The sequence below is a fragment of the Sander vitreus genome, chromosome 14 (assembly GCF_031162955.1).
Source record: "Sander vitreus isolate 19-12246 chromosome 14, sanVit1, whole genome shotgun sequence".
NCBI classification, from domain to species: Eukaryota; Metazoa; Chordata; class Actinopteri; order Perciformes; family Percidae; genus Sander; species Sander vitreus.
The window spans coordinates 3,881,300-3,908,383 of record NC_135868.1 but is presented as its reverse complement, the minus strand read 5'-3'; the positions used below and the strand labels follow the sequence as shown (position 1 = coordinate 3,908,383).

The 27,084-nt window shown below is 41.4% G+C and overlaps 1 protein-coding gene across 1 annotated transcript in view; it reads right to left on the bottom strand.

Annotated features, from left to right (window-relative positions):
* Window positions 1–27,084, bottom strand: part of LOC144529255 (venom phosphodiesterase CdcPDE) — a 47,018-nt gene that overhangs the window by 3,841 nt on the left and 16,093 nt on the right. Inside the window, exons 11-24 of the mRNA XM_078268258.1 lie at window positions 23,378–23,443; window positions 23,190–23,262; window positions 19,037–19,145; window positions 17,724–17,846; window positions 16,680–16,711; window positions 16,460–16,587; window positions 15,032–15,101; window positions 14,320–14,407; window positions 13,925–14,097; window positions 9,768–9,813; window positions 9,297–9,451; window positions 5,308–5,443; window positions 1,521–1,598; window positions 1,306–1,438 (exon numbers count right to left, since the gene is read on the bottom strand). Coding sequence (XP_078124384.1) covers window positions 1,306–1,438; window positions 1,521–1,598; window positions 5,308–5,443; window positions 9,297–9,451; window positions 9,768–9,813; window positions 13,925–14,097; window positions 14,320–14,407; window positions 15,032–15,101; window positions 16,460–16,587; window positions 16,680–16,711; window positions 17,724–17,846; window positions 19,037–19,145; window positions 23,190–23,262; window positions 23,378–23,443 — 1,410 coding nt within the window. The remainder of the gene's footprint in view (window positions 1–1,305; window positions 1,439–1,520; window positions 1,599–5,307; window positions 5,444–9,296; window positions 9,452–9,767; window positions 9,814–13,924; window positions 14,098–14,319; window positions 14,408–15,031; window positions 15,102–16,459; window positions 16,588–16,679; window positions 16,712–17,723; window positions 17,847–19,036; window positions 19,146–23,189; window positions 23,263–23,377; window positions 23,444–27,084) is intronic.

The window sequence follows — 27,084 nt, the reverse complement described above, 5'->3', positions numbered from 1 at the left end:
TCATGTAACTAAGTCCATTTATTTATATATATATATATATATATATATAATTTGCACTGTACACTGTATATTGTCTCTCTCTTCTCCACATTCAGCATTTATATGTCTAGACTGTCTATTCATATACATTGTGTTATAACTGATCTACTTCACTAACTAGACCACTAGACTAACTGATTATTGACTCTTTACACCATCTCAGCAGTGATATAGACTCTCTGTTCATGCATACTGCATATCCATCGACTTACTTACACCTCGCTACGTGCCGGCATTTGTAATGCCCACATATTCTGCACTTTATGAAGCATATTGTATTCTGTATTCTTGTACTGTATTGAATGTGAAACTATTTGTTGTCTTGCACGCCTACGCTTTTCTTGTCCAGGTCACCTTTGCAAATGAGAACCTGTTCTCAGCGGCCTACCTGGCTAAATAAAGGTTACTACTTGTACTTTTGTCTTTTCTTTTCATGCTGCTTTCAACTTCTACTCCGCTACATTCCAGGGAGAAATATTGTACTTTTTACTCCACTACATTCGTCTGACAGCTTTAGTTACTTTACAAGTTAAGATTTTTGCACACAAAACACATGTAGTTTATACAATATGTTTTATTATGAATTAAACTACCCAACAATAACGGCCTACAAGTCCAGCTGAAATGATCAGACCATTAAACACACAACTGTTTGGATCGTTTCCAGTTTCTAAAATGGGAGGATTTTTCTGCATCGAGTACTTTTACTTTCAATACTTTAAGTACATTTCCCTGATGATACTTGCATACTTTTACTGAAGTAACATTTTCAAAGCAGGACTTTTTTACAGTGTGGTATTAGTACTGACACAAAGTTAATAGCATAGCATAGTCTAAAATAGCCCTGTATGCTGTAGAGTTATTAGGGAAGCGACACTATGCTATGTTTAATATTTTGTGTAACATGGCAATTTCACATAAAAAAAACTCAGGAAATTGTCTTGAAGCACACATCGACTCTTTCTCCCTTATTGAGAACCGCAGCTCGCGCTTGGTTGACCGGTGGAAATAGCAGTTGTTGTTTTTTTTCTATAGAACAATAGAACTGTGTAGAAAGTCAGACCAAATAAACGATGGCATTCATGAGAAAATGTATTGAGTGGTCTGCAGGGATAAATATAAAACAACCCTTTTGGCTTTTAAACCCTGTGGATGAAGTAAAAATGTCACAGTGGAGCACAAATCAAGGCTATTTGTACTGAAAACGAAGAAGCTGTATAGGTGGTAATGGTAATGCCATCAGTTTAACAAGAAAATGAAACTTACTGCTGGATCTGCTCTGGAGTGTCGTATTGGCCGTCATGGTTGTAATCGAAGGCAGGGCCCGTCACCACGTTAATGCCGTTGTAAATAGATGCATATTTCTTTAATAGCGTGCTGTAAAAATAGTCCCAGATCTCTTAACAGAGGAGAGGAGAGACGATTACATTCAAGGAGAAAAAAGGGGAAGTGCTGCAGTGTAGTATTAACCAGTAACTTACTCTTGAACTCGGGGTACATTGGCACCACATTACTCATTATTAGAGCATCGTACTGCTGGTCCGCTGTCGCATTCAGATCTGCAAGAACAACGACAAACAGTGATTTTTTTTTTTTAGATGTGGTAACGTGTGGTGAGAGGAATAACTTCACTGAATGTGTAAAGACAGAAGGTACAACCAGCAGGTGATTTGTTCATTTTTAACAGGGAGGGACGGATCTGTTCGTTTCGTTCACCCCATGAACAACTCTTTTGGTTCCGTATTTTTCAATACCACCCGCCCTAGCTACTGTATGTAGTTTAGAGAATATTATAAATCCAAGACGAAACTGATAGGAGGGCGACAAAAAGACATGATTACAAATCCGTCTGTTACTTCAGCTCCATGGACAGCGCCGTGGATTTATAAATACACAGTGAGTACTGAATATTTCAGAGCTGTGGTCGGAGCCGTAGAGTCTAACGTGCACAAACTTCAGTCAGATAAAGGATCAATGACTCAGGCAGAATAGACTAACATTCAACCAAACAACCCCTCTGCCCCTGCACTCTCTCTCCTACTAGGGGATGGAGAAGGGGGGCAGATTAACAACAGACATGCATTTTGGTCATTTTGCTAACAAGGGGGATGGCTTTACCTCCTTATCCCCTCGCAAATCGCCTCGGGAGTATTTCTGCCTAGTACGATACTTTGTAAAATCTGTGGACTTTTATATGAACAATCTTCTTGCTAAAAAGACAGTTTTTTTTGTGCACATGAACCTCAACTTCAGTTTTGAGAAACCTAGCACTCTGCTGCATCATCTCACTGGGCTTGGAAACAGTTGTTTAGGCCTTCAAGTGTCATAATTCATTGTCTATTTAAAAACAAAAAATGACTGAAAAATGACTCAGGATGAATGTGCCTCTATCAGTGTGTCTAGCACAGGAAGTAGACATTCCCTCTTTGTATCTGTTGGAGTAAACATGTTATTGTGTGTTATTGTGTCACTTTCACATTAACAGAGAGAGAGAGAGCGAACAATAAACAAGAAAGACACAATTCTCAGCCAGGCTACAAGGTCAACTACACCCCCCACATAGAGAAATCCAGGTCATTTCGAGAGAAAGCGCCACAACTCCAGCCAACTCATTAATTCTCAGTTCCCATCATTAGTCCTGGAGTATGTTACACATTATACTGGCCTACTGCTAGCCACATAGCTTGTGTACTGTTGTCACGCATTAGCTTTCCGGGCCAAGAGCTCAGACAGAGCATTTCAGACAGAGCATTTCAGACAGAGGCGCTGCAGCAATAGGCAGTATGAGAAACATCAAAGCATGTAACCAATTCTAGTGGACCCCAAGAGTACAAATATGCCGCTGAAAAGGAGTATAATAGGGGCTCTTTAACCTGCCTGTCAGAGTTGTGCATCTGGATACAAACCCGTTTATCTGTACAGCCTTTACATAAAGTGATTGTCTCTGTATTCAGTGAGCAACAATGTTACCATCGCACATAACATCACTTCAAACTACAGTCTATAGACTTTGTATTTTGTATTGGACGCTGCAGAAGAACTTTAACTACAGCCAAAAAACGAAAATACATTAAAAGTAGTGAATGTAGAGTCTGTTCATTTGCATTGAAATAGCTATAAGAATGGGATGCAATTAATGGGAACCTGCACCAGAGTCTAGTAAAACATGGTTCAATAGAATTTGCAGATACTGTGCAGTGTGATTCCCTAAGGCAACCATTTCTTGTCGTCATAGTGCATATGTCTGGTGTAGAGAATCTTGTGGAATTTTGCTAAAATGCAGATAAGGTCCATGTAACAAGGTGGGAGTGTATTTTCCCAGCAGGAGATAAAGTCAAGATGTGTAAATGGAGGTGGTTACTAATGTTAACTAACATTTTAGTTAGCAATAATTAGCCTGTGCCTATGTTATCTCCTTACATATACCTAATCTCTCCGTCCCTGCTAGATTGATTGAGATTTCTCTTGGCACAGCTACCAGAAGACTTCCAACTTTCAGACAGGTCGCTCACGTCACATTTACGTCTTCAAGCTCAGTTGGAGGCTGCTCAGTAACGCTCAGCCATCACTGGAAAAGTGCTTCTAATAGACTTCACTGGTCTCCGTGGAAGTCTACGGCGTCGCTTTGTCCATTCATTTTACTGTCTATGTGGATAGCCAGATAGCAACGGCCTTTTAATTTCCTGTTTTGTGATTAAAAATTTGATTTCCTGAGAAACTTAGGTCAAAATCCAATCGACCATACCGACGCATTCTTCCAATGTCCTACCTTCCACTGACTGCAGAACGGCTGCGTTCCGCCCTGCAGAGCAGATACGCAGAGCTTCTACTTTTTGCCGGATGCCGGAGAGCTCCGCAGCAATTCAGCACAGGGCAGACAGTGTGGGACAGGAAGTCGAGCACAGAAGCAAAATAAAACATCCGGTTAATTTTCAAAATAAAATACACCGTGCTCATGGCGGATCATATTTCCCTGCACTACACCTTGAAAACGTCATAATGGGCGGAGACAGGCCTGGAGTCGGAATGGAAACAAACTGTTGTTGGTTTTGTGGTTCTGTTTATAGCAACTACATCCTGTTATATCGCGCGATCATACGTGAATTCGTGAGATCTCGTGGGTCCTCGTGACTTAAGCTGTCAGTCATGGCCGCAGCAATTCCGCAACAAATACGGACCTGGTGGGTATTGAAGGATGGCGGAGCACGGAGCCGACACGCAGTGGAGCCGTTCCGCAGTTGGTGTAAATCCGCCGTTAGGCAGACTTTAAACGTTTTTGTTCTCAAAACATGGCATTTCCTTTTGTCGACGATCCCGTTGATGAAGAAGCTATAGGCTTTAGGCTACTTCGCAGGGAGTTAAACATACGTCGGGAGATGATAATGAGGCCCCGACTATAGATGCATTTTCATTTCCAGATAGCCTACTAGCCTACCTATTTGAGCGTTGTCGGTTTTCTTCCCTGTCTATCAGTTATGTAGCCTACATAACGTTATCCGTCCTCATGTCACTAACGTCACGTCTTTACAACATTGGTGATGTTAAAGCCACTGTAGCAAAGTAAGAAAAAGTGACTCGCTCTGAAACGCTTTTGTAGTGTTCCCTGAACACAAACCAGTAAGAGACATTAAAAAGGAGTTCCACATGATTGCAGGTGAATGATGTAAACCCTTTGAAATAAAAGATTATGAGTTATAATTCTGTTAATGATGGTGCTGCAGCCTCAGAATGGGATTAGTAGGCGTAGTACTTTTATAGATATAGTTTCAATACCATTTCACCAGTAATATTATACTTATGATTAACTATGATATTAATACACTATATTGGAACTTACGCATTTACCCTAGCAGCAATTTTCTCCCACGCAAGTCCTCTCTCTTTTGCAGCACACGCTGTGTTGCTTTTTTAACGAAATACATGCAAACTCGCTGTATGTGCGCATGAGTATTTCCTCCGACCGTTTGTTTGTGGTTGTTACCATGGTGAATCGTAGTATCATGGCTCCATTCATGCTGCCTTTTTATTGTGGTGGTGCACGTGCTTAACCCTGAGTGAAACTACTCTGAGTTGATTGAACCAACTCATATCAGCTGTTCTGGAACCGAAAACTCAGAGTTTCCCATCTCAGGGTAAATCAACTCAGAGTTCAGGGTTAGAGTCAGAGCTTGTTAAACCTCCTTCCTGAAACGGACCCCTGGTTGACTCAGGGTTTTGTGAACGTGTTTGTCTGGGTTTGTTTTGTGTGAGGTGGTTGCTGATACATACTGGGAGAGTATAGGAAGGCGTGCGTCAGGTTCCCAGCAGTGTTGTACTGGTTACATCTGGGACTCTGGGACGCTGGGAGTCTGACATCAGCCCTCAAACAGTTTGGGATCACTGGTGGCAACGGGTCCAAGTTCATCTACGAGAATGGGAAAACCTAAGCTTTAATCATAATTACAGTGATAAGCTCCAGGCACAATTTCAAAACCAAAAGTTGGCCCTTTAACTCCATATTAATTCCAGCGATCTTTTATGTCTAGCCTTATTTACAGGTTTTACATGCGTAACATAACGTTTTGAGAGACCACAACTATGAAGCAGCTGTGGTCTATGGATTGTTATCTATTTTCACTGGAACTAAGTACATCAAAACTAATTTATTTGCGCAAACCTTTCATGCTTGTTTGGTCCATATGTTTGTCTGTTTCCCAGCAGGGGTGTAGCATGGGCTGAGTAAGAACACATTACATGATACTGAACGTTTAAGCCAACAATAAGTCCTAAAACTGCTCAGAATGAAATCATAACATTTACTGGGCTTGATGTGTCAACAGATCCATCTCCATGACAACTGAGAAAATTTCATCTGCAGATGAAGACTGTGTGAAATGCCTTAAAGCACCAGAAAGCTAGTAATTGGACCCTTGACTATAGTCTGTAGAAAATGGGAAGAATCATTACTAAGATACTATATCTACTCATTTATTTTTACAGTAAAGTGATACTGATATTTTATTTATATACTGCAGATTTTTGATCTTTAAGTGGTTTTTTTCCCGTTCATATCCATTGGCTGTTGTATTGGTCCAGTTTTTAGGTGCATCACTTACGGTCGTCTTTTACTCATTGAATGCATTAATACATTGTTTTTTTAATCAATGGCTAGCCCAGCTCCTAGACTAAAATAATGGCCTGCATTTATATATTTCTACCTTACTAGACAAAGTGCTTTACAACTTGCCTCTCATTCACACCGATGGTGATGGCTGGCATGCAAGGCACTGGCCGTCGGAAGCAACTTGGGGTTCAGCGTTTTGCTCAGAGACACTTTGTGTGCCAGCTGCACACCGGCTGCGTGGCGTGTCTGTTTTTATTTTGGCTCCCATGCTAACAGGTTAGAGCTTCCACACTGCCTGTGTGACACGCGTGCCTGCTAAAAATAGAACCGACGCCTATTTTTCACGCGACACACAAGCGTGTCGGAAGCGTTTCCAGGCAAAATAGAATAGAATATGTCATTTTGACAAAAATACATTCAATACATGACATTTTGATGTTTGAAAGTCTCTCTAGGTTTTGACATTAATGCAGATATAAATGTAATTTAAATAAATAATAATAAATAATTATCGATTTTCAAATATTGCACCTGTCAATACAGAACTAAATATTCTGGAGCCTATTTTGCCGTCAATACTGCCGACGTTGTCTCTGCTGTAATCCAATCAGTATATATTTATGTTTAACATGGTATTTCATTTTATCAAAGGGAAACATACATGTGTCCAGACAAGGCTAGCAGCAGCAGCAGCGCCGCGTCAGACACGTTTCCGGTGTGTAAAGACAGAAAAATCTACGCAGCCGCCCCGCAGCTGACACGCAACAGAAACGCCACGCTCAGGCCGCGCAGCCAGTGTTCCAGCCGGCTTAACATGCGGGCACCAGGAGCCGTGGATCGAACCGCCAACCATGTGAGCAAAGCATGACCTGCTCTGCCTCCTGAGCAGGGTTCAAAATGAGCACCATTTACCAGCCAAATGCTGGTAAAATATGCAAGTGGCTGGTAGATTTGCTTCACTTGCCAGCCAAAAAATAACCAATGGTAAACTTTTGAGTTGCTGGTCAACTTTGAACCTCGACTAGCCATTTGGCTGGTGGACCAAAATGTTAATTTTGAACCCTGCTCCTGAGCCACAGACACCCCAATATCTTATAATGTGAATTTGATAAAAAATAAATGTATGTTTAATTAAATGCACAGCAAACCTGACGACATATAACATATACTCCGGTTATTTTCTTCCCCGAAATTGACAGATGTGTCTTTGCCTGACAGTGTCCTCGCGGGAAAATGAAAATGCCGTAGCTGTCTCCCCACATACTCTACTGTGATTCCTAAATCCCATGATTCAAACAGGAACCAGCAGACTGGTGGTGCATGAACACTTATTACTGCTACATTTTAATGACCATCCAATCATCATGAGTCACAAGAAATCTGAGGAGTAGTCCACTAGTCCAGTAAAAAGGACTAAAGATAAAAAGGTTTTCTTTTTCTCTTACCAAGAGATTTTTTTTTTTTTTACCATATTTAGTTTTTTGCAAAACACTTTTTTTTACTGCTTTCCTTACATTCTTGCCAACTTCTATTGAACATAAACTGCCAGAACTTCTTTCCAAATTTAGATTACACATGCAAACAACAAGTCTTGGTGATCCTGCAAAATGTGATGGTCATTTCAACCAAAAGGTGGCGCTACAGCTAAAATAAATAAATAAATAAATAAATAAATAAATCAGTGATCAGGATTCTGGTTGAATCATTGGCTTGAGTCATCCTCGCACAAAGCCCTGACATCATGTTATTTTAACAATCGACATGTATCTCACCATGTGTAGTTTCATAGGATTCCAATTTAAAACTTTTAATTTAATTTAATTACTTAAATCAAAGTATTTTTTTCTGTGCCATAGTGATCGCCGACTCTTCAACGGCTCTTGTTCTGGAAGTTATTTTCCCCCGTTCAATATCTCCAATGACGTTTCATAAAATTCTTGTATAAAAAGTTGTCATGGTTGTGTATGTTTCAGTTTCCTGTTTTATTTTGATAGTCTGTTTTTCTCCCTTGTCATGTCTTGTTTTACTTCCTGCCTTGTGTTTTTCCGCCTTTGTGATTGTCTGTGACTTTTTGGGATTCCTGGTCTTTTGGCTTCTTCGACGTTTTGGAACAGTTTTGCCTGCTGTCTTCAGGACTCCTTTTGTTGTATTGATTTTTATTTTTAGTTATTAAATCATCAAGCTCAGCAATTATCTGAATCCTATTACAAAAGAAAACGGCAAAAAAGGCAAAGGTACAAGACTGTGTACAGAACCAATCATAGACAGTCAGTGGTAGCAGCTCGCTTTAGCCGTTCGCAGGTACAGTAGACATTACCGTGGTAACAGCAAGTTCCACCAATCAGAGACGTCACTGTCACGTTAAGGATTGTGGGTAGTGTAGAAGTTCTCCATGAGATTGTGATTTCAACATGTTTTTCTTAAAACAAGGTTGATTGCATACAGACTTCTGGCTTCTACAGGAGCAGAAACATTCGGGGTCAGTCTACCTCGGATGGTTTAGACATTATGGGCCCTATTTTATCGATCTAAGCGCACGGCGTGAAGCGTCTGGCGCAGGTGCGTTCAGGGCGTGTCCAAATCCACTTTTGCTAGTTTGACGGCGGAAAAAAGGCTCCGTGCGCCGGCCGCGTGGTTCAAAAGGGTTGTACTTAGTGTCTTCATTAATCGTAGGTGTGTTTTGGGCGTAACATGCAATCAACCAATCAGAGATCATCTCCCATTCCCTTTAAAAGCCAGGCGCGTTTGGACCTTGGAGCATTGCTATTATGATGGCAGATTTTCACCGTAATATTTTTATTTGTAATCTTTTGCATGTTTGTGTGCTTCTGCGCGTCCCTGTGCGTGTAACAAGCATAGTGTGCACGCGCCGTGCACAAGCCTAGGCGCATTTGACTAATGCTCTGTTAAAATAACAATGAAATGCTGCGCAATACTCCCAGAATGCACCTGAACACGCCTCCCTGTAAGACCAGCACGCCCATGGGCGCACAGATGGGCGCAGGTGCATTTGCTATTTAAACGACTCAGGCGCAGTGCGGGAAATTGACAACTGCGTCGGTCTTAAACTAGCAAAGACACCTGCGTCGGGCTTTGTGCTGCGCTGCGCCGGGTGCAGAGATAGGGCCCTGTGGCTGATAATCAAAAACCTTACTGGCTTGTCCATGGTGAAGGAGCTCCACAGAGGCATCAGCGCTTTGTGGCCGTAGGCGAGGATGAATCCCTCCTGGCGGAGGACGCAGTAAGTCTGGTCACGCTGCAGCATCCGGGGGCGACCAAACAGCATGTGCTTCTTCTCTGCCGCGGACTCTGAAACACCAAAAGTGCACTTCCCTTTACTTTGTCCAATCAGTGGCATTTTGACAAATCAGCTGGAAATCAGCGGGGAGAAGAATGCAAATGTCAACAATTCATTTCAAATATTGTTAGAGAAATTTATAATAGAACACACAAAAGCAGTTTCATCAAAGTGCATTCAGTTGGGATAGTGCAGATAAGAATTGAAAAGATTAGTGGCCAGATTTTGAGGAGCTGATATAGAATCCAAAAATCTAGAAAATAAAAAGACAAATACAGATCCTAGAGGCATTTTAGGTACAGAAGAAGTTTCTGCGAACTTCCTCACCTTCTTCTGCTGTCAGATTCAGACGCATGTTGATAGGGTTTCCAATCTAGAGAGAGAGAAAAAACAAAAGATATGTTATAAACGAAAATAAATGGAAGTTATAGCTTTTAAATTTAGCACAGTACACATTTACATGATTAAATGTGATAAAATACAGCATGATATGCTAGCCTGAAAAAGGTGTGGGAAAAAAAAAATGTATACAATAAACTGCATTAATGTGAAAAGTTAAGATTGAGCCCTTGAAGAATGAGCCCTTGATGTCATATCAAATCCCTTTTATAACATTAGCACTAACACAACACTCTGCTTGTGTACTTTAACATGTTTTTGCCCTGTCCAGCTTCCATGCCTCATAAAGTATAAGGAACAACTTGTCCTGTTGTTTCTTGCTTGTTTCCCCATCTGTCAGAGCTGTTCTTCGTCCTGCTTTGGTCTTCATCATCAGCGATTGTTTCCCCAGCTGAGTAATGGATTCATTGAGATTCATGAATTGTTCACCAGATGTGATGTCGGTTATGACCGAGGTCTCACTTTATTTCCATCGTTTGTTGTTCGCTACAGTTTCCAGGTTATTATTTGTGATTGGAGCCACCTCTAGTGCAGAGATCTTCAACAAAGGGTCCGGGGCCCCTAGGGGGGTCCTAAGAGTTACAGCAGGGGGGGCCACCAACTTTTTGTTATTTAAAAAAATAAAAAAATAAAAAAAATTCAAATGTCTTAACATTGATTTAACATATTATTAGGGAATATAAATCCGCTTTTTTGTGGAAAAAAAAACACAATTCACTGTGCCACATGCATTTTTAACATTAAAAAGGATTTATAAAATCATTCAAACAATTATTTAATAGCTTGGTGTTCTATGCACTATAGAGTCTGTATAAAGGCTTTAGGTCACTAGAGTGCAGATACCCGACCATTCGGACAGATATTTAGAAATGATGTTTGGGTTCGGGTCAGGCTCGGTCACATAAGGCACATAAGGCATTTGTTGTAAAAATGGTGCTGCGGCCCTTGTGTTGTCTTCCTGTCAACCTTGAAAAAAACACTTTTGACGCCATTTTTTCACAGTTTGTTTCTGCTTTTTCCAACGTTTGAAATTGTTACATTTTTCTTCTACACATTTTCAGCGCTTATTTCTACGTCCCATATTTTCTGATATAAAACAAAAACTGAAAACGGGTCAATTTGACCCAAAGTCAACACAAGGAGAGCTCAGTGCGTGTGTGTGTGTGTGTGTGTGTGTGTGTGTGTGTGTGTGGAAAGTGGACAGAAGAGAGAGAGAGAGAGAGAGAGAGAGATAAAGAGGAAGCAGACGTGTAGCTGCGACTGGAGTAGAGTTGGTGGAAAAAGTTTATTTTTTGTACACAGTGTGTGCAGTGTCTGAAATAAACCCCAGACTCAAAGCCAAGTTTGGACATAAATATCTTAATGCCTGTCGGACGCGGGCCGGACTCGGACAGAAAAATGCGGCCCGATCAGCACTCTATAGGCCATTCACATGTACAGTAATTGTAGGCCCAGTTTAATATGCAACTTGTATACTAAATTGTAAACAATATATGTAGTAGTGGGTCCCTGCTCCGTTTCTCTCTCAGTTAAGTGGTCCTTGGCCTAAAAAACTGTTGAACACCCCTGCTCTAGTGGGACATGATCCCAGCAGCCAAATTACTGGCTAATCTGGGGTTTTGCAGAATCTCTAAATGCTGGACGTACTTTTATGGCGATGGGGTTGGGGAAAACGTCACTTCAAGTGCATGAAAAAACACCTACTAAAGAGCAGAAACTGAACAGGAAGCAAGCTCATGAAACAAAAAAAACCCCACAATACTCATAAACAAACAAAAACCACACTCACATGATTTAAGGCCTAAGAGGTCAACAGTATCAGCTCTGTGTATGTTTGTAATATGTCAGCAACGTGTCATTTATTCATTTAAAGACCAACAGTAAGATCCAAAATTGTACTCTGTGACACAGGGTTATTTTTAGGCAGGTAAAACAGGAAACTGACCTCAGAATGTCTGTCTTGCTGCTGACAAAAGCACAATTCCATGTATGCCGCAGATTTCAGAGGCTGATTTCACAAGGCTTGCATTCACTAGTTGGCTTTTAGTTGGCTGTTTTTTTTCTTTCTGGGTCAATTAAGCCCAGTCTCCCAAGTCTCCCAAAACCTCCAAGATTTCAACAGCCGCAATAGCATTTTACAGGGAAAAATTAAGAATTAAAGCAGCTTTAGCAGGAAAGAATAATATGGAAAAAAGAAACTACAGTAGCAACAACATCTGGTGAAACCAGATGTAAGACATCTCCTGTGACTTTGAAAGAGCTTTGCCTTAAAATAACCCTGGTGAGGTCATGCGGGGATATCTTGGCTTCACTCGAAGAGCTTGAGAGATGTGAAAATAATTAGATAGGGAGGACATGATAAAAGGAAATTGTAAGATCCAGCATTTTTGTAACTTGACCCATACGTACTGCGGACTAAAAGTCAGGTTGTCATAATCTTTTTTATTTTGCATAATAAAAAGATCCATCCTTCTTCGTCCGCTTATCCGGGGTTGGGTCTCGGGGGGGCAGCAGCTCCAGCAGGGGACCCCAAACATTATAATATAATCCCAATATAATCCCTCCACCTAGTCCCCCCTTCCTTCTCATAAAATGCATACTTAATCACTGGAGTCCCCCCTCTAAAACCCACAGTTGTCAGTCGCTTTAAGAAAGGGTATACAAATGTGGTAAATGATGCTTAAAGTGCCCATATTATGAAAAAAAAACTTTTTCTGGGATTTGGGGTGTTCTTTTGTGTCTCTGGTGCTTCCACACGCATACAAACTTTGAAAAAAAATCCATCCATGCTGTTCTGAGTGAGATACGGTTTCTGAATGTGTCCTGCCTTCAGTCTCTGGGTGAGCTGTTCAAAATCGGCACGAAACGAGCTGGCTAACCACAACCGTTAGCTCGTAGTATTAGCGCATGCTAACGCTAGCATGCTACCTCGTTCTCAATAGCAAAGCACTGCTACAACACACACAAGTTCACCATAATCTACAAAAGAACTACTTCCATGTGCGCCCTCATTTAGAAGTCTCCCAGCTAATCCTGCCTTGTAACTGACCGAAGTTGGAGAAACAGCCTTTCTTTTACTGTCTATGGAGCTAGCTAGCTGACATGATCTACATCTGAGCTACTGAGCATGTGCAATCAAAGATAGTACAGAAGAAGTAGAAGAAAAGAAGTCTCACTCTGTAGCTAAAGCAGAGACCAGGTGAAAGAGGATCTGGAGCAGTGAGAGAGAGCTGTGCAGTACAACAAATATATGGTGTTTTTTGAAAATTAAACTATGTAAACCTATTCTGGTACAACCTTAAAATACAATAATGAAACTGAAAATGAGCATAATATGGGCACTTTAAAAATGTTCAAAAGAAAAAACATCCTTTACCATGGAAACACTGCTCTCGGGTCTGTTGTGTAATTGTGAAACTGGCTCTGAGTCTGTTGTTCTTCAAATGTCTTTAATATGATAGGAGGATGACATTATGTCTGAGTGCACGATGAGGTCAGACCCTTGTTATAAAATGTGTTGACATTAGTGATTAGCACTAACCCTCTTTTTTTGGATAGAAAAATAATGACCTTAAATTTGTCCGTACCGAGTTAAGAAAGCAACCATGAATTATTTTTATGACACTAAATAAAATTGAATTTAAATTATTATTATTATGGCCACTGTGTTAAATCATGATGTCAACAGGAGTGTAATTGCTGGTTAAGGTCTTTATCATTCAGTGATTACTGTCACTTTGTGTTCAACATTCAAACAATAACCCCCAACCCCTAACCCCTAACCCTAAAAGCCAACAGCCGCCTTTTAAAAATGAACTCTCTTTTATAGACCTATTTTTCTGTGATGCAGTTACGGGTTTTCTAAGTGACTCATTTTGGGCCAATCACTGATTTTTTCATAAGCCTGCCTGAGTATTTGTGTTCTGCAACTGTTACATTAAATAGAACGGCCACGTGATTAAAACTTCCACCACAGCCATGTGTGACGGTCACCATGCGGCCGTAAATACAACGTATCGTCGTTGGGGGAGTCATTGGCAATCAACTCATTCTAAGTAAATGAGGATGTTATGGAAAGTACCCACCAGGGCAGGACAGGAGCATCCCAGGTTGTCTGCAGGGTCGAGGCTGATCATCCGACACTGAGCCGGAGCGCTCTGCTCGGCAGGGTCCGCTGGCGTGTAGTAGGGCCTCCTCAGGACGTGGTTCATACTGCCGTGGGTCCCGTTGTTGTTAGTGGGAGAGATCTGCATCACGTCTGCATGGAGCAATGAGTGTTTAGTTTAGTGGTCCACACTACTGTGTGTTTGTTTACAGCAGATGTGTGCAGTCTAAACATTTCCCAAAGGTCACTTTTTTTCAGGCTGAAATCGTGCATGACAACAGTAAAAGTAATCAATCGCCGTTTACATTTAGTGTGCTTTACTATAGCTAGCTATGGAGGTATTGTATAGGAACGCAGGTACACCCATCCACTCACCACACATAAGATTGTAAAGCTCGATGTTGGAAAAGGGTTCGATTTCAGTTTTGTAGTGAAACTTGGGTCCATAACTGACAAACATGGCCTGCAAGACAAGAGGGAGGAAGAAACATTGATTCCAGTGCTACCATGGCAATGGTGGCCATGTTTAGGCACAAAAAGGTCAAGATAGTTAAAAAAATATTACAACTTAAGGAATAACTGCAATAGAACTACATACAAAGTTTTTTGCCATTAAAGGTGCCCTAAGCGATGTTTGGTGACGGCACTTCTTGTTGACGTTCAAAGTATTTTCAAACAAAACGAGACTAGCTCGCCCCTCCCTCCTCCTCATCCCGTCCCCTCCCCCCCCCCCTCCCCTCCGTGCTTCCGCGCACTAACCCCCCCAACCCCCACCCCCAACTCCTTCTTGTGTATCTTTAGTGGTGCAGGTTGGCGCGGTTTGTTTTTGTTGCCGTTTGTGGAGCCTGGGCTGTCTACAGAGACCGCGTTTGTTTTTTTACAGTGTGTTCAGGGGACAGGCAGCTCGCGGATAGTGAGGACATGTTTGCCGTATGTTACAAAAATGTTTTGACATCGCTTAGAGCACCTTTAATTGCAATGATAGAGACATGTTTTCTTAATATTTTAGAGGGAGGCTAATTTTATTTGAGAGACATTACTGCTGACTGATGACTATTGGAATAATATAGGAATCCTCAGTGCTCACGTGCATGCTCTCAGCATCGTTGTCATAGCCGTGAGCCCCGCCAGAGCAGAATGTGACAGAGCCTGGATATCTGTGGGGACACACGCAAACGCTTTTTAGTTTTCACATAAAAAAAAAATAATAAACATATCAGTGTCTTATAAAAACTGAAATGCTGAGTGTGCCGAGCTGGAGGGGGTGAAGGAACACCCTCTCTCTCTGAAATGACCTGTGATTGACCAAAGTCTCCCGCCACAGCTAGACTAATCAAAATTATGCATTTTATTTATATAGTGCTTTTTGCAACACTCAAAGACACCTTACAGGGAGTTCCAGAGGGAGGGGGCAGCTATGGAGGAGGCTCTGTCAGCCCAGGTCCTAAAGCCTGGAAACAGAGCCAAGTGGAGGTGCAGAAGTCTAGTTTTCTCTTAGGGTGTTTTCACACCTGTAGTTCGTTTTCTTTGGTCCAAATCAGTTGGTGAGTTAGTAAACTTAGAGAAATTTGCCCTCGTCGGTTTGGTTTGGTTTGGTTTGGTTTCACACCTGGAAAAATCCAAGCGTACCAAAATGCGTCATTACAAATCAGGCAAGAACGTCCAGCCCTCTTATTGGTCGGATATGTCTGGGGGCGGATTTTCTGCTGCAGTTTGCTGCTCTGCTGCATTGCAGATTGCTAAACACACCTGACTACAGGAGACATCAGCTCAGACTGGAGGAGTACATATAGTTGGTGCTCTTCGAGTACGGATCACGTTCTCACCACAAACCAACCGCTCCAGAGTTTGATTGAAAGCATACCGAGACCACCTCTTCAAGCAGGCCTCGGTACACTTGTCTGGTCCGCTTCTGGTGCGCACCAGAGTTCGATTGCCGCGTTCTCACCTGCCCAAACGAACCGCACCAGCGGGGCAAACAAACTCTAGTTCGATTCAACCGAACTAAAGGCGGTCGGTGTGAAAACGCCCTTAGATCACTTGAATTACAATATGCTGAAAGATTATTATGTAATTTATGTCCAAGTACGCCAGAAATAAAGTGCCTACCAGAGCTTTAATGCCCGTAGGCCTACCATGTGTTTTCCATGTATCACCATTATGAAAATGAAGTTGTACGTTTCTCACAGTCCACAGTCCTTTTGTTGTCATGTCAGCAATGCCTTTTATTACTTTCAGTTATCATGAGTTTGGCCTTTCTAGCTTGTGTGTGTTTTTGTTTCCATGACGGTGTATTTAGTTTGGAACCATTGCTGCCAAGCAAAAACATTTTGACAAAAACTAAATGTTAAAAATGGTAAGGATGCCCCCTGGGCGCCTCCCTAGGGAGCTGCTACCCCCGCGACCCGACCCCTGATAAGCGGACGAAGATGGATGGATGAAAATGTTAAAAACTCCAGACTACAACTGCAAATAAGAAACAACTAAACAACTGATGGAGGGCAGACATGGATACCTCTCAAACAGCCATTTAGGGTCCACCAGGACGTTGACGTCTTCGATGCGGCGGCTGTTGGCAAAGTGGAGGCGCTTTGGCAGGTTGGCCTTCAGGTACGGCTTGATCTTTTGATCTGGCTTCTTACACTGAAATCCCCAGAAACACAGACAAATATCTTTATTTTAAATAGACACATTTTTATACAAGTTCATTTCTTGTGAGAACATGGAACACTTACAGTCATGTTAGCAACAAGTCCAGCTGAGTCCACTGGAGAGGAATGAAAAAAGGACGTCAACATTTCTGTTAAAGCCAAAACCTTAAAAAAAAAGAATGTTACACAAAACCTATCCTTAACCATGTTGATACACATGCAGCGTTTAGAATCAAATCTGCAGTTGTTATTATTTAATAACATGAGAAAATGATCTACTGTAAGTGTTGAAGAAATCTTTTTGTTGAAGAAAACTCTCACTCTCACAGAACTTTTTACTATCAGCAGAAGAAAACAATGATTTATGCAGCAGGGATGGAGACACACACACACACACACACACACACACACACACACACACACACACACACACACACACACATTTTTCATTAGATGTTTTTTAAAAGATATTCTACGGCCAGACAGCCAAAAACAATAAAGCTATCGAGTGGTTGTGATACCATGAAATGCTAATGCTATTGTGAATATCCAACAAGACATATTTATACACGTGTTATTAATTAGCAAAGTGCTGCTTTGTGCAAACATAATCTAAAGGTTGTTTGAAATGCAGATGTTTCAGCATGGCGTCATTAAGTGTCATTATTTGGTCAACATCAAGTCAGAAAGTCGCGCACACAAACATACAGAACAGATCACGAAGTCCAGTGTGAAAGAACATCTTTTTAACTTGCATGCGTATTTCTTATGCAGACTTCTCAGGTTGTTGCTGTTGTGTGTAGAAGAGCTCAACATGATCACCATGCAAAATAATTACTCTGGGATTTAACCGTGCGGGCTATTCTCATGAAACAGACATATAGCTATGAAAAGTAAAGCCCTGTAATTCATATGTATTTCACGTATTAATTACTGCGTGCACCACATTGTCTGCTAGAGTTCACTTCCCGGGGAAAACGAAAGACGTGTCACATGACGTAGGGTTAGGGTCAGGTTTGGGTTAGTTTACTTTTGACTTTTACTTCTAAATGGGACTCAAAACGCTGTCACCTGGATTCTCGTTCAGTCAGCAGCATTTGAGTAGGTAGCCTCAGTAGGTTAACTCACGCACGGTGTCGTTGTTTTTGGCTCTGATGCGTCCGAATGGTCCCTCTGTGACCCAGTAGTTCTGGATGTCTCCCACCAGCTCCTGCAGCACTTCCTTCCTGTCGCAGCTCGTGTCCTCCATACCTGCAACAGCAAACCAGCTGTTTTAGTCATCCCTCTTATATTGTGCTCCATCACACTGTTGACGTTCTCGTTCTGAGGGACTAGAGAGAATATACCAGTGGTTTTACATGTTCTCTCATGAACTCGCAAGCATTTTTACACTTCCATTACACTGCAGTTGTTTTAGTGATTTCCACCCAGAAATTGGTTTTATTGGTTGTGCACTAATAAAACCTGTGTACGTGGGATATCAGACAAACGAGTCAGAGTCAGCTGCTAAGTACAGTATCAACCTGTAAACTTTATGAAACTACTACTATTCTTTTTAACCGGATCCAGGTTCGCTAATTGTTCATCTTGTTCATAAGACATTGCTGAAACAAGTTACAATTTTAAAAATGAGATGCTTTTTCAGCAGAAAATCCCTCAAGCCTGTGTTGTCGAAGCTTCCCGAATGAGGAAGACTTTTTCAAAATACCTCCTGCTCAGAACTCGACAGTGTAACGCTTTTGCCAGTTGGTCACTGCAATGGTTCCCAAAGTGGGGTCTGGAAATCCTCAGGGCTCCTTGAGGGGATTCCAGGGGGGTCCCCAGCACAAAGGGGAATACATTAATGTATGTACTTATGTATTATTACTATAATTCCGTCCATAAGTAACAAAGGGACAGAATGCATGATTATGTGTGTCATAAGAAATCAGATGGGGGACCCTGGGACAAAATCTTTAAATCACATAGGTCCGTGGTCTAATTAGAGTCAGTTTAGGGGTCCACCAATTGGGAATCCGTAGAGGGAACCACTAGTTCCCTCGACGGAGTCCCAATTATTTCAAGTCTACTATTTTCAGAAGGGAAACTTTATCAGGACCATCATGAAAAGAATTTAAATACGCTTTTTTTTTTCATACCCTTCTTATTTAAATGTTCTTTGTAATGTTCTGCCATTTCATCATTTTTATGTAACGTAAGGCCAGGGATTGCTGTGGCACCAAAATCTGCCTCAGCGGCCAGCAGTGACTAAATAAGTGGAGCCTATAAATTAAAAAAAACACTTTGGAAGTGAAACTGGATCGGTCACATCATTGCATTGATCGGGTGTATCAGAGCATCCTTTTTCAACCCACACAATACACCAGTACATGTATGTGATCCATGGCTACATTGTGATTCATTCGTTTTAAAAAATGCCATCATTTTATATTGTGTGTTACCGTGATCTGCCACGATGATGATGTTGACGCAGCGGTGGAGGCCAATCTGCTTGAGGCCGTTCATAAGCTGACCAATGATCTTATCCACACCCTGGATTGCTTCAATCAGCTGTGTGAAACAAATGAAACAAACACACACATTCAGCAGCTGGCTAAATAGCTCAACTTTCCTCCACAAAAAGCCCCCATTAACTTCAGTGCAGTTCACTTCAGACACTTTATTAATCCCAATGGGCAATTCATTTGCAGCTTACCAGTCCATACAGTCAGTTCCAACAAACACTCACCAAACAGTAGTTAAAAATGTTAAAGATACCAGAGGAAACATATTAAAGGTCGTATGACATGCTGCTTTTATATAGGTCCCCTAATACTGTATCTGAAGTCTCTTTTATATAGACCTTAGTGGTCCCCTAATACTGTATCTGAAGTCTCTTTTATATAGACCTTAGTGGTCCCCTAATACTGTATCTGAAGTCTCTTTTATATAGGCCTTAGTGGTCCCTAATACTGTATCTGAAGTCTCTTTTATATAGGCCTTAGTGGTCCCCTAATACTGCATCTGAAGTCTCTTTTATATAGGCCTTAGTGGTCCTAATACTGTATCTGAAGTCTCTTTTATAGACCTTAGTGGTCCCCTAATACTGTATCTGAAGTCTCTTTTATATAGGCCTTAGTGGTCCCTAATACTGTATCTGAAGTCTCTTTTATATAGACCTTAGTGGTCCCCTAATACTGTATCTGAAGTCTCTTTATATAGACCTTAGTGGTCCCCTAATACTGTATCTGAAGTCTCTTTTATATAGACCTTAGTGGTCCCTAATACTGTATCTGAAGTCTCTTTTATATAGACCTTAGTGGTCCCCTAATACTGTATCTGAAGTCTCTTTTATATAGACCTTAGTGGTCCCCCTAATACTGTATCTGAAGTCTCTTTTATATAGACCTTAGTGGTCCCCTAACACTGTATCCCAAGTCTACTGTGTAGACCTAAGTGACACCTACTACTGTATCAGAAGTCACCTCTATGGAGACCTTGGTGGTCCCCTAAATAACTGTATCTGCAGTCTCTTTTATATAGACCTTAGTGGTCCCCTAATACTGTATCTGAAGTCTCTTTTATATAGACCTTAGTGGTCTCCTAATACTGTATCTGAAGTCTCTTTCCAGAAATTCAGCCTTGGTGCAGAATTACAGCCACTAGAGCCAGTCCCACAATGACCTTTCCTTAGGATGTGCCATTTCTGTGTCTGTAGCTTTAAATGCTATTGAAGAGGAGAGAGGGGGGGAGCTTTACCAGCTTGCCCTGGGCAAAGCAGAGAAAGTGGAGGTAACCTTTCCCTTTATGATGACATACTGTATAGGGAAGATTCCAGATCGGCCCATCTGATCTTTCATTTTCTCAAAGGCAGAGCAGGATACCCAGGGCTTGGTTTACACCTATCACCATTTCTAGCCACTGGGGGACCATAGGCAGGCTGGGGGAACTCATATTAATGTTAAAAAAACCTCAAAGTGAAATTTTCATGCCATGGGACAGGGACAGGTTACAATAACAAAAATGAAAGCAATACATGAGACAATAAATAAAGGCAATAATACAGTAAAAAACAACAAGTCATATAGTCTATGTGATAGCCATCATTGAGGATGAGCATTATGTGTTGAGCAGCCTTGTAGCAGAAGGAATATAAGACTTGGAATAGCAATTAGTTCTACCTGGAGGCACATTATACCGCCGGCCCGAAGGCATTAGAGAGAATGGAAAGGATGTGGTCTGGTTGGCTGATAATTGTCTTTGTTTTCTCAGGAAGTCTAAGTCTTTCTGCTTAACCTCTCTTCTTCCATTTAGGCGGTTCTTGTCCTTCACAGACAACCCACTAAACCAGCAGATATAAGAGAAAGTTAGAATGCTTTCAACAAAAGATTGATAAAAGTTACATAAAATAGTATCACAGTGTATCGGATATAATATGAGGTCAAGAAATACAAGGATATCAAATATTTTTTTCTATTCGAAATGATGCACTGCAAAAATCAGTCAAATAGTCCCAGGACTAGGTGGAGGGATTATATCTCCAACCTGGCCTGGGAACGCCTCGGGATCCCCCAGTCGGAGCTGGTTAATGTGGCCCGGGAAAGGGAAGTTTGGGGTCCCCTGCTGGAGCTGCTACCCCCGCGACCTGACACCGGATAAGCGGACGAAGATGGATGGCTGGATGGATGGAGTATCACACACCAACTATAGGTGTGTCAGATGTCAGACAGTTTTTTCGTTTGTAAAGTTGTCCTTAATTCCTGTGACGTGATGAACTTTGGATCAACACTACTTTCAACATTAGCATTTTTGAATGTGCTCACAGGCACAGGTGTTCTTTGTCAGTTTGGATGTGCATGAATCTGCAGCGGACATCACATGATCTCATTGTTACTGGGAATAGTCTGTTTGGGTTATTGTATCCAGTGTGGGCTGTATTAGTGACCAACTGAAACAAACAATGTTTGTCATGTTTAGTTACAACTGTAAATGTTTTTTGATGTTGTGTCTGAATCAGCCATTAACCCACATTTTGATTACATTAAGAGGTCCTCTTCCTTTACATGTACGCACACAATTAGTTGGTGGTGGAAAGAGATTATCTTAAGTCCTTAGGTTTGATTGGCTCATTGGAGTTCCACTTGACAAAACATGACCCACCTCAATTTCTAGAGGCAATTAGACCTGTTTTCTAACTGTGCTATGCTGGGGATTGACAGAGGTCTCTAAACTCCAGTAGAGTGTATGGAGTCGAACAAAAATGTATCTTGTTGTTCTATCATGCAATACTAGAGAGTATTCTAAAATAAGGTATCACAGCCTGGTATGGTAACCTGACAGTACAGTCCAAATCACAGGTCGCCTCGTTAGGTACAGACAGCTATGAAGATTTTGGGGGTCAAAAACCATCTGTCCCCCCAGACAATTTATGAGCAGTCGGTTATCAGAACGGCACAAAAAATAGTTTCCGATCCGACCCACATACTTCACCCAGAATTTCAGCTTTTACCCTCTGGTAGAAGATTCAGGGTTCCTAAATGCAGGCGAAACCGATATAAACACTCATTTGTGCCTATGTCCATTAAGCTTATCAAGGAGGGGTTGAGACTGAGTCAAGACCAAGACCAGACCAGAGCGAGTACCACACTGCGTGCTGGATAAAATGTGGAAAATGCTAACCATAGGCAGTCCTCAAACTGATCTAAAAGATGCACATTCCCACACCCACAGGAAACAAATTAAGATTCTTCTCCATTCATCTCTTTTATTGCCATAATAGTATCATGAGAAATGCCTTGATAAAATAATCAAAAGGAATGGAATAAAAATCTGAGTCCTCTTTATCTGAGACAGAGACAAGACCGAGTAAAAATGTGGTTGATTCCGAGACGAGACCTTCAAAAAGTGACTCGATCTTGAGTACTACAACACTGGTTTGCACATTACACAAGTAAGTTTACCATACTGTATCACTGCCAGGTTATTCATTAAGGCTCATAAAGAGTCTGACTGCTGACACGAGTCAAAATGTTTTATTAACGATCTCATTAAATCTTTATGGAAATCTTTTATCTGTGGTCCACGAAAGGAATTCAGACCTTTTTAAATTGAGCTATAACGAGACTTATCTGTGATAATCATCGGTAATGGACAACAAAACAAGGCTAATGTGTCTAATGTGATAAAGGGATTTCTTTCTGTTTAGTTGCATTATTGACAAAGGTGGAAGTCAGGTGAAGTGAACACTAAGATGTGCTTAAAGTATTTACAGAATGGATAAAAAATATAATTGAAAAACAAAAATGTGAGCTTGGGCTTGGGTCTTCATGGATGCTACAAAAGACAACAGTAAAAAATGAAAGTAATGTATATAATAATAATAATAATACATTTTATTTATATAGAACTTTACATGGTACTCAAAGACACTTTACAGTAAAAACCAGCACATATAGCACATTAAAATCAGATAAGCAATAAAACCAACACATAAAACAAGCATATTAAAAGCAATTAAAAACAATAAAACCAGTAGCTAGCTATCGTTTAACTCACTGATTCATTTCTTTTCTTAGCTCTCGAGTCATGATCTGATCAGTGATCAGGTGAACTTACCCCTCCACTCACAGGTCCGTAGTTGTGTCCAGATTTATCAGGTTCCTCCAGATACAAAGTGTAGAAATGTGGTCTGGAGGAAAACATTTTTTAATTTTTTTTTTTTTTACTTTAGCACCAACGCCACCAGACAAACAAAACATTATGGCATTTGCTGAATTGCTGTGCACTTTATTGAATACACAAACCTTTCATCATCTGGCAGCTGTAGCCACTTCAGCACCGTGAATACTCGTTCTTCAAAAGGCACTTTACTAAAAATAACAATACAGAGGTAGAGAGATACGGCAGTGGTGAAAATATCTTTAAAAGGCATTGTAGCAGAGTGGTATCATCGTTTTGTCCGAACAAAATGGAAAAAGTGACTTTTCAATGCTAAATGCATTTTCAACATTTAGCTCACTTTCCTCACATTTAGCACATTTTCCTCACATTTGAGACAGAAATTGTATATATATCATATCTAAATGTTAAATCTAAATGTTATATCTAAATCTAAATGTTAAAGTGCCCATATTATGCTCATTTTCAGCTTCATAATTGTATTTTAAGGTTGTACCAGAATAGGTTTACATGGTTTAATTTTCAAAAAACACCATATATTTGTTGTACTGCACAGCTCTCTCTCACTGCTCCAGATCCTCTTTCACCTGGTCTCTGCTTTAGCTACAGAGTGAGACCTCTTTTCTTCTGCGTCTTCTGTACTATCTTTGATTGCACATGCTCAGTAGCTCAGATGTAGATCATGTCAGCTAGCTAGCTCCATAGACAGTAAAAGAAAGTCAGTCAGTCAGTCAGTTAGTCAGTTAGTTAGTTAGTCAGTCAGTCAGTCAGTTAATTAGTCAGTTAGGTAGTCAGTCAGTCAGTCAGTTAGGTAGTTAGTCAGGTAGTCAGTCAGTTAGTCAGTTAGTCAGTCAGTCAGTCAGTTAGTTAGTCAGTCAGTCAGTTAGTTAGTCAGTTAGTTAGTTAGTCAGTCAGTCAGTTAGTCAGTCAGTTATTCAGTCAGTCAGTCAGTTAGTCAGTTAGTCAGTCAGTCAGTCAGTCAGTTAGTCAGTTAGTCAGTTAGTTAGTTAGTTAGTTCGGTCAGTTACAAGGCAGGATTAGCTGGGAGACTTCTAAATGAGGGCGCACATGGAAGTAGTTCTTTTGTAGATTATGGTGAACTTGTATTGTGTGTGTTGTAGCAGTGCTTTGCTATTGAGAATGAGGTAGCATGCTAGCGTTAGCATGCTAACGCTAATGCTACGAGCTAACGGTTGCGGTTAGCCAGCTCGTTTCGACTTGTGACGTCACAAGCCGTGCCGATTTTGAACAGCTCTTTGAACAGACTGAAGGCATCCAACATATTCATCCCAACACAACTAAAATGTCACAATCCAGCCACTTGTAAGAAGTTAGTAATACTGGTTACATAGCTAGTTATCGTGTTTTATTAACCTTAATTCTGTTTGCCAAGGAAATATTTTATTGGCTTGCAAAGTAGCTATCCGTTGCTAACGCTAACGTTAGCTAGCTAATTTATGTCAAAAAGCAGTAGCTAACTAATGTTACTTAATTTCTGTCTCAAATGTGAGGAAAAAGCGCTAAATGTGAGGAAAGTGAGCTAAATGTTGAAAATTGATCAGCAAAAACTTTTACATTCGGCACCCCATACCCACGCACATACTGTTATCGTACTGTTTACACTGTCTGCTTGGGTGGTTCAGTCGCTCAGAACATAGAAAGTGGGACAACCAATGAATGAGCGGGAAGCATTGTCTCGAACACGTATACACTAATGCAGTGGTTCCCCAAAAAGAATTTCTGACGGGCTCCCCTTTTGTAGATACAAATAGTGTCAAGCCACCCTAAAAAAATGTTTTTATTTTTGATCAGGATATATCCTTCAACGCCCACTTAAAACAAACCTCAAGAACAGCCTTTTTTCACCTTCGTAACATTGCCAAAATTAGGAACATCCTGTCTCAAAACGATGCTGAAAAACTAGGCTGGGCTATTGTAACTCCCTATTATCAGGATGCCCAAATAAAACTCTTAGGACTCTCCAGCTGATCCAGAATGCTGCAGCGCGTGTTCTGACAAGAACTAAGAGGGGAGATCACATTTCTCCTGTGTTGGCTTCTCTGCATTGGCTTCCTGTAAAATCCAGGATTGAATTTAAAATACTTCTCCTGACCTACAAAGCTCTAAATGGTCAAGCACCATGATATCTTGAAGAGCTCATAGTACCTTATTGTCCCACTAGAGCACTGCGCTCCCAGAATGCAGAGTTACTTGTTGTTCCTAGAGTCTCTAAAAGTAGAATGGGAGCCAGAGCATTTAGCTATCAGGCTCCTCTCCTGTGGAACCAGCTCCCAGTCTGGGTTCGGGGGGCAGACACCGTCACCACCTTTAAGAGTAAACTTAAAACTCTCCTCTTCGATAAAGCTTATAGTTAGGGAGTAAGAAGTTGCAGCCTTCGCCTAGACCGGCGAGGGAAGGTGTGTAGGGGAAAGGTGTGTAGCCACAGTCATGACGCACCGCCTCCCTATTTCAGCTTCTCTTCATAGAAAGCCTACTATATTTAAGGTATGAGGAGTTGCAGCGTACGCCTAGACCGGCGAGGATGTGTGTGTAGCCACAATCATGGCGCACCCCGACCCATCTCTGCTTCTCCACATAGAAAGCTTACATATACTTAGGGAGTAATGAGTCGCAGCGTTAGCCTAGACCGGCGGGGGGAAGGAGTGTAGCCACAATCGCCGAACACAGCCTCCCTATCTCCCTATCTCCCTTTCTCTGCAGCTCTTAGTTATACAGTTATAGTTCTAGACTACCAGGGTACCTCCTAGGACACACTGAGCTTCTCTATCCTCTCTCTTTCCATCTGTGTGTATTCGTGTCACAGAAATGCTTGTTACTAACATAGCTCCGAGGAGCTTATTCCCCGCAGTCCTTATGTTCTTTTTCCAACTATAGAATAGATCTACCTATCATATAATCAATAATATAGTGAGAGTAGAGGGAGGCAGGAAGTACAGCCTGTTCCGGCAGGGGAGAGTTCAAGCCCGATCCGGCACCTCTCTTTAGCCTGCCTCTCTTAGTTATGCTATTATAATTCTAGACTGCTGGGGAATGTCCTTCCTCCCTATGACACAATGAGCTGCTCTTTCATCTCTCTTTTCATTTGTTCCTTTTATGTGCATCCTTCTCCCAGAAATGCTTGTTACTAACCTAGCTCTGGGGAGTTTTCTCCCCGGAGTCCTTATGTTTCTTCTTCACCCAGAATATCGCCTTGGATTTGGGTGGCACCAAGACCTGGGTTTTGGGTGCAGCTGTCACTGTGGACCTACTACACCCTGCTATGCTCTGCGATTCCCTGCAGTGTCCGGCTGCGTCCTACCGCGTCCACCCATGCTGTGCTGTCCCACATTACACCCCATAATGCCCTGCTGTGCCCTACTATGACATGAACTACCACGACTACCATTGTAGTCACTGTTCCATTATCTTTATTGTGACTATTACTACCACTGTTCATCACACCCCCAACCGGCATCGTCAGACACCGCCTACCAAGAGTCTGGGTCTGTCCGAGGTTTCTTCCTAAAAGGGAGTTTTTCCTCGCCACTGTCGCAATAGCTACCGCTAATGCTTGCTCTTGAGGGAATTATTGTAATTGTTGGGGCTTTGTCTTACTCTGTCTGTAAAGTGTCTCGAGATAACTCGTTATGATTTGATACTATAAATAAAACTGAATTGAATTGAAAAAATTAAAAACATGTTATCGTTTCGGGAGCCATGAATGTACAAATATTTGATCTGATTCAAGTCGTGACCTTTCTCTGGCAATGATGGCCTCCTTTCCTCTGGTTTGATAACAGTACAGAAGACCTTAAGAGCTTAAGTATGATGT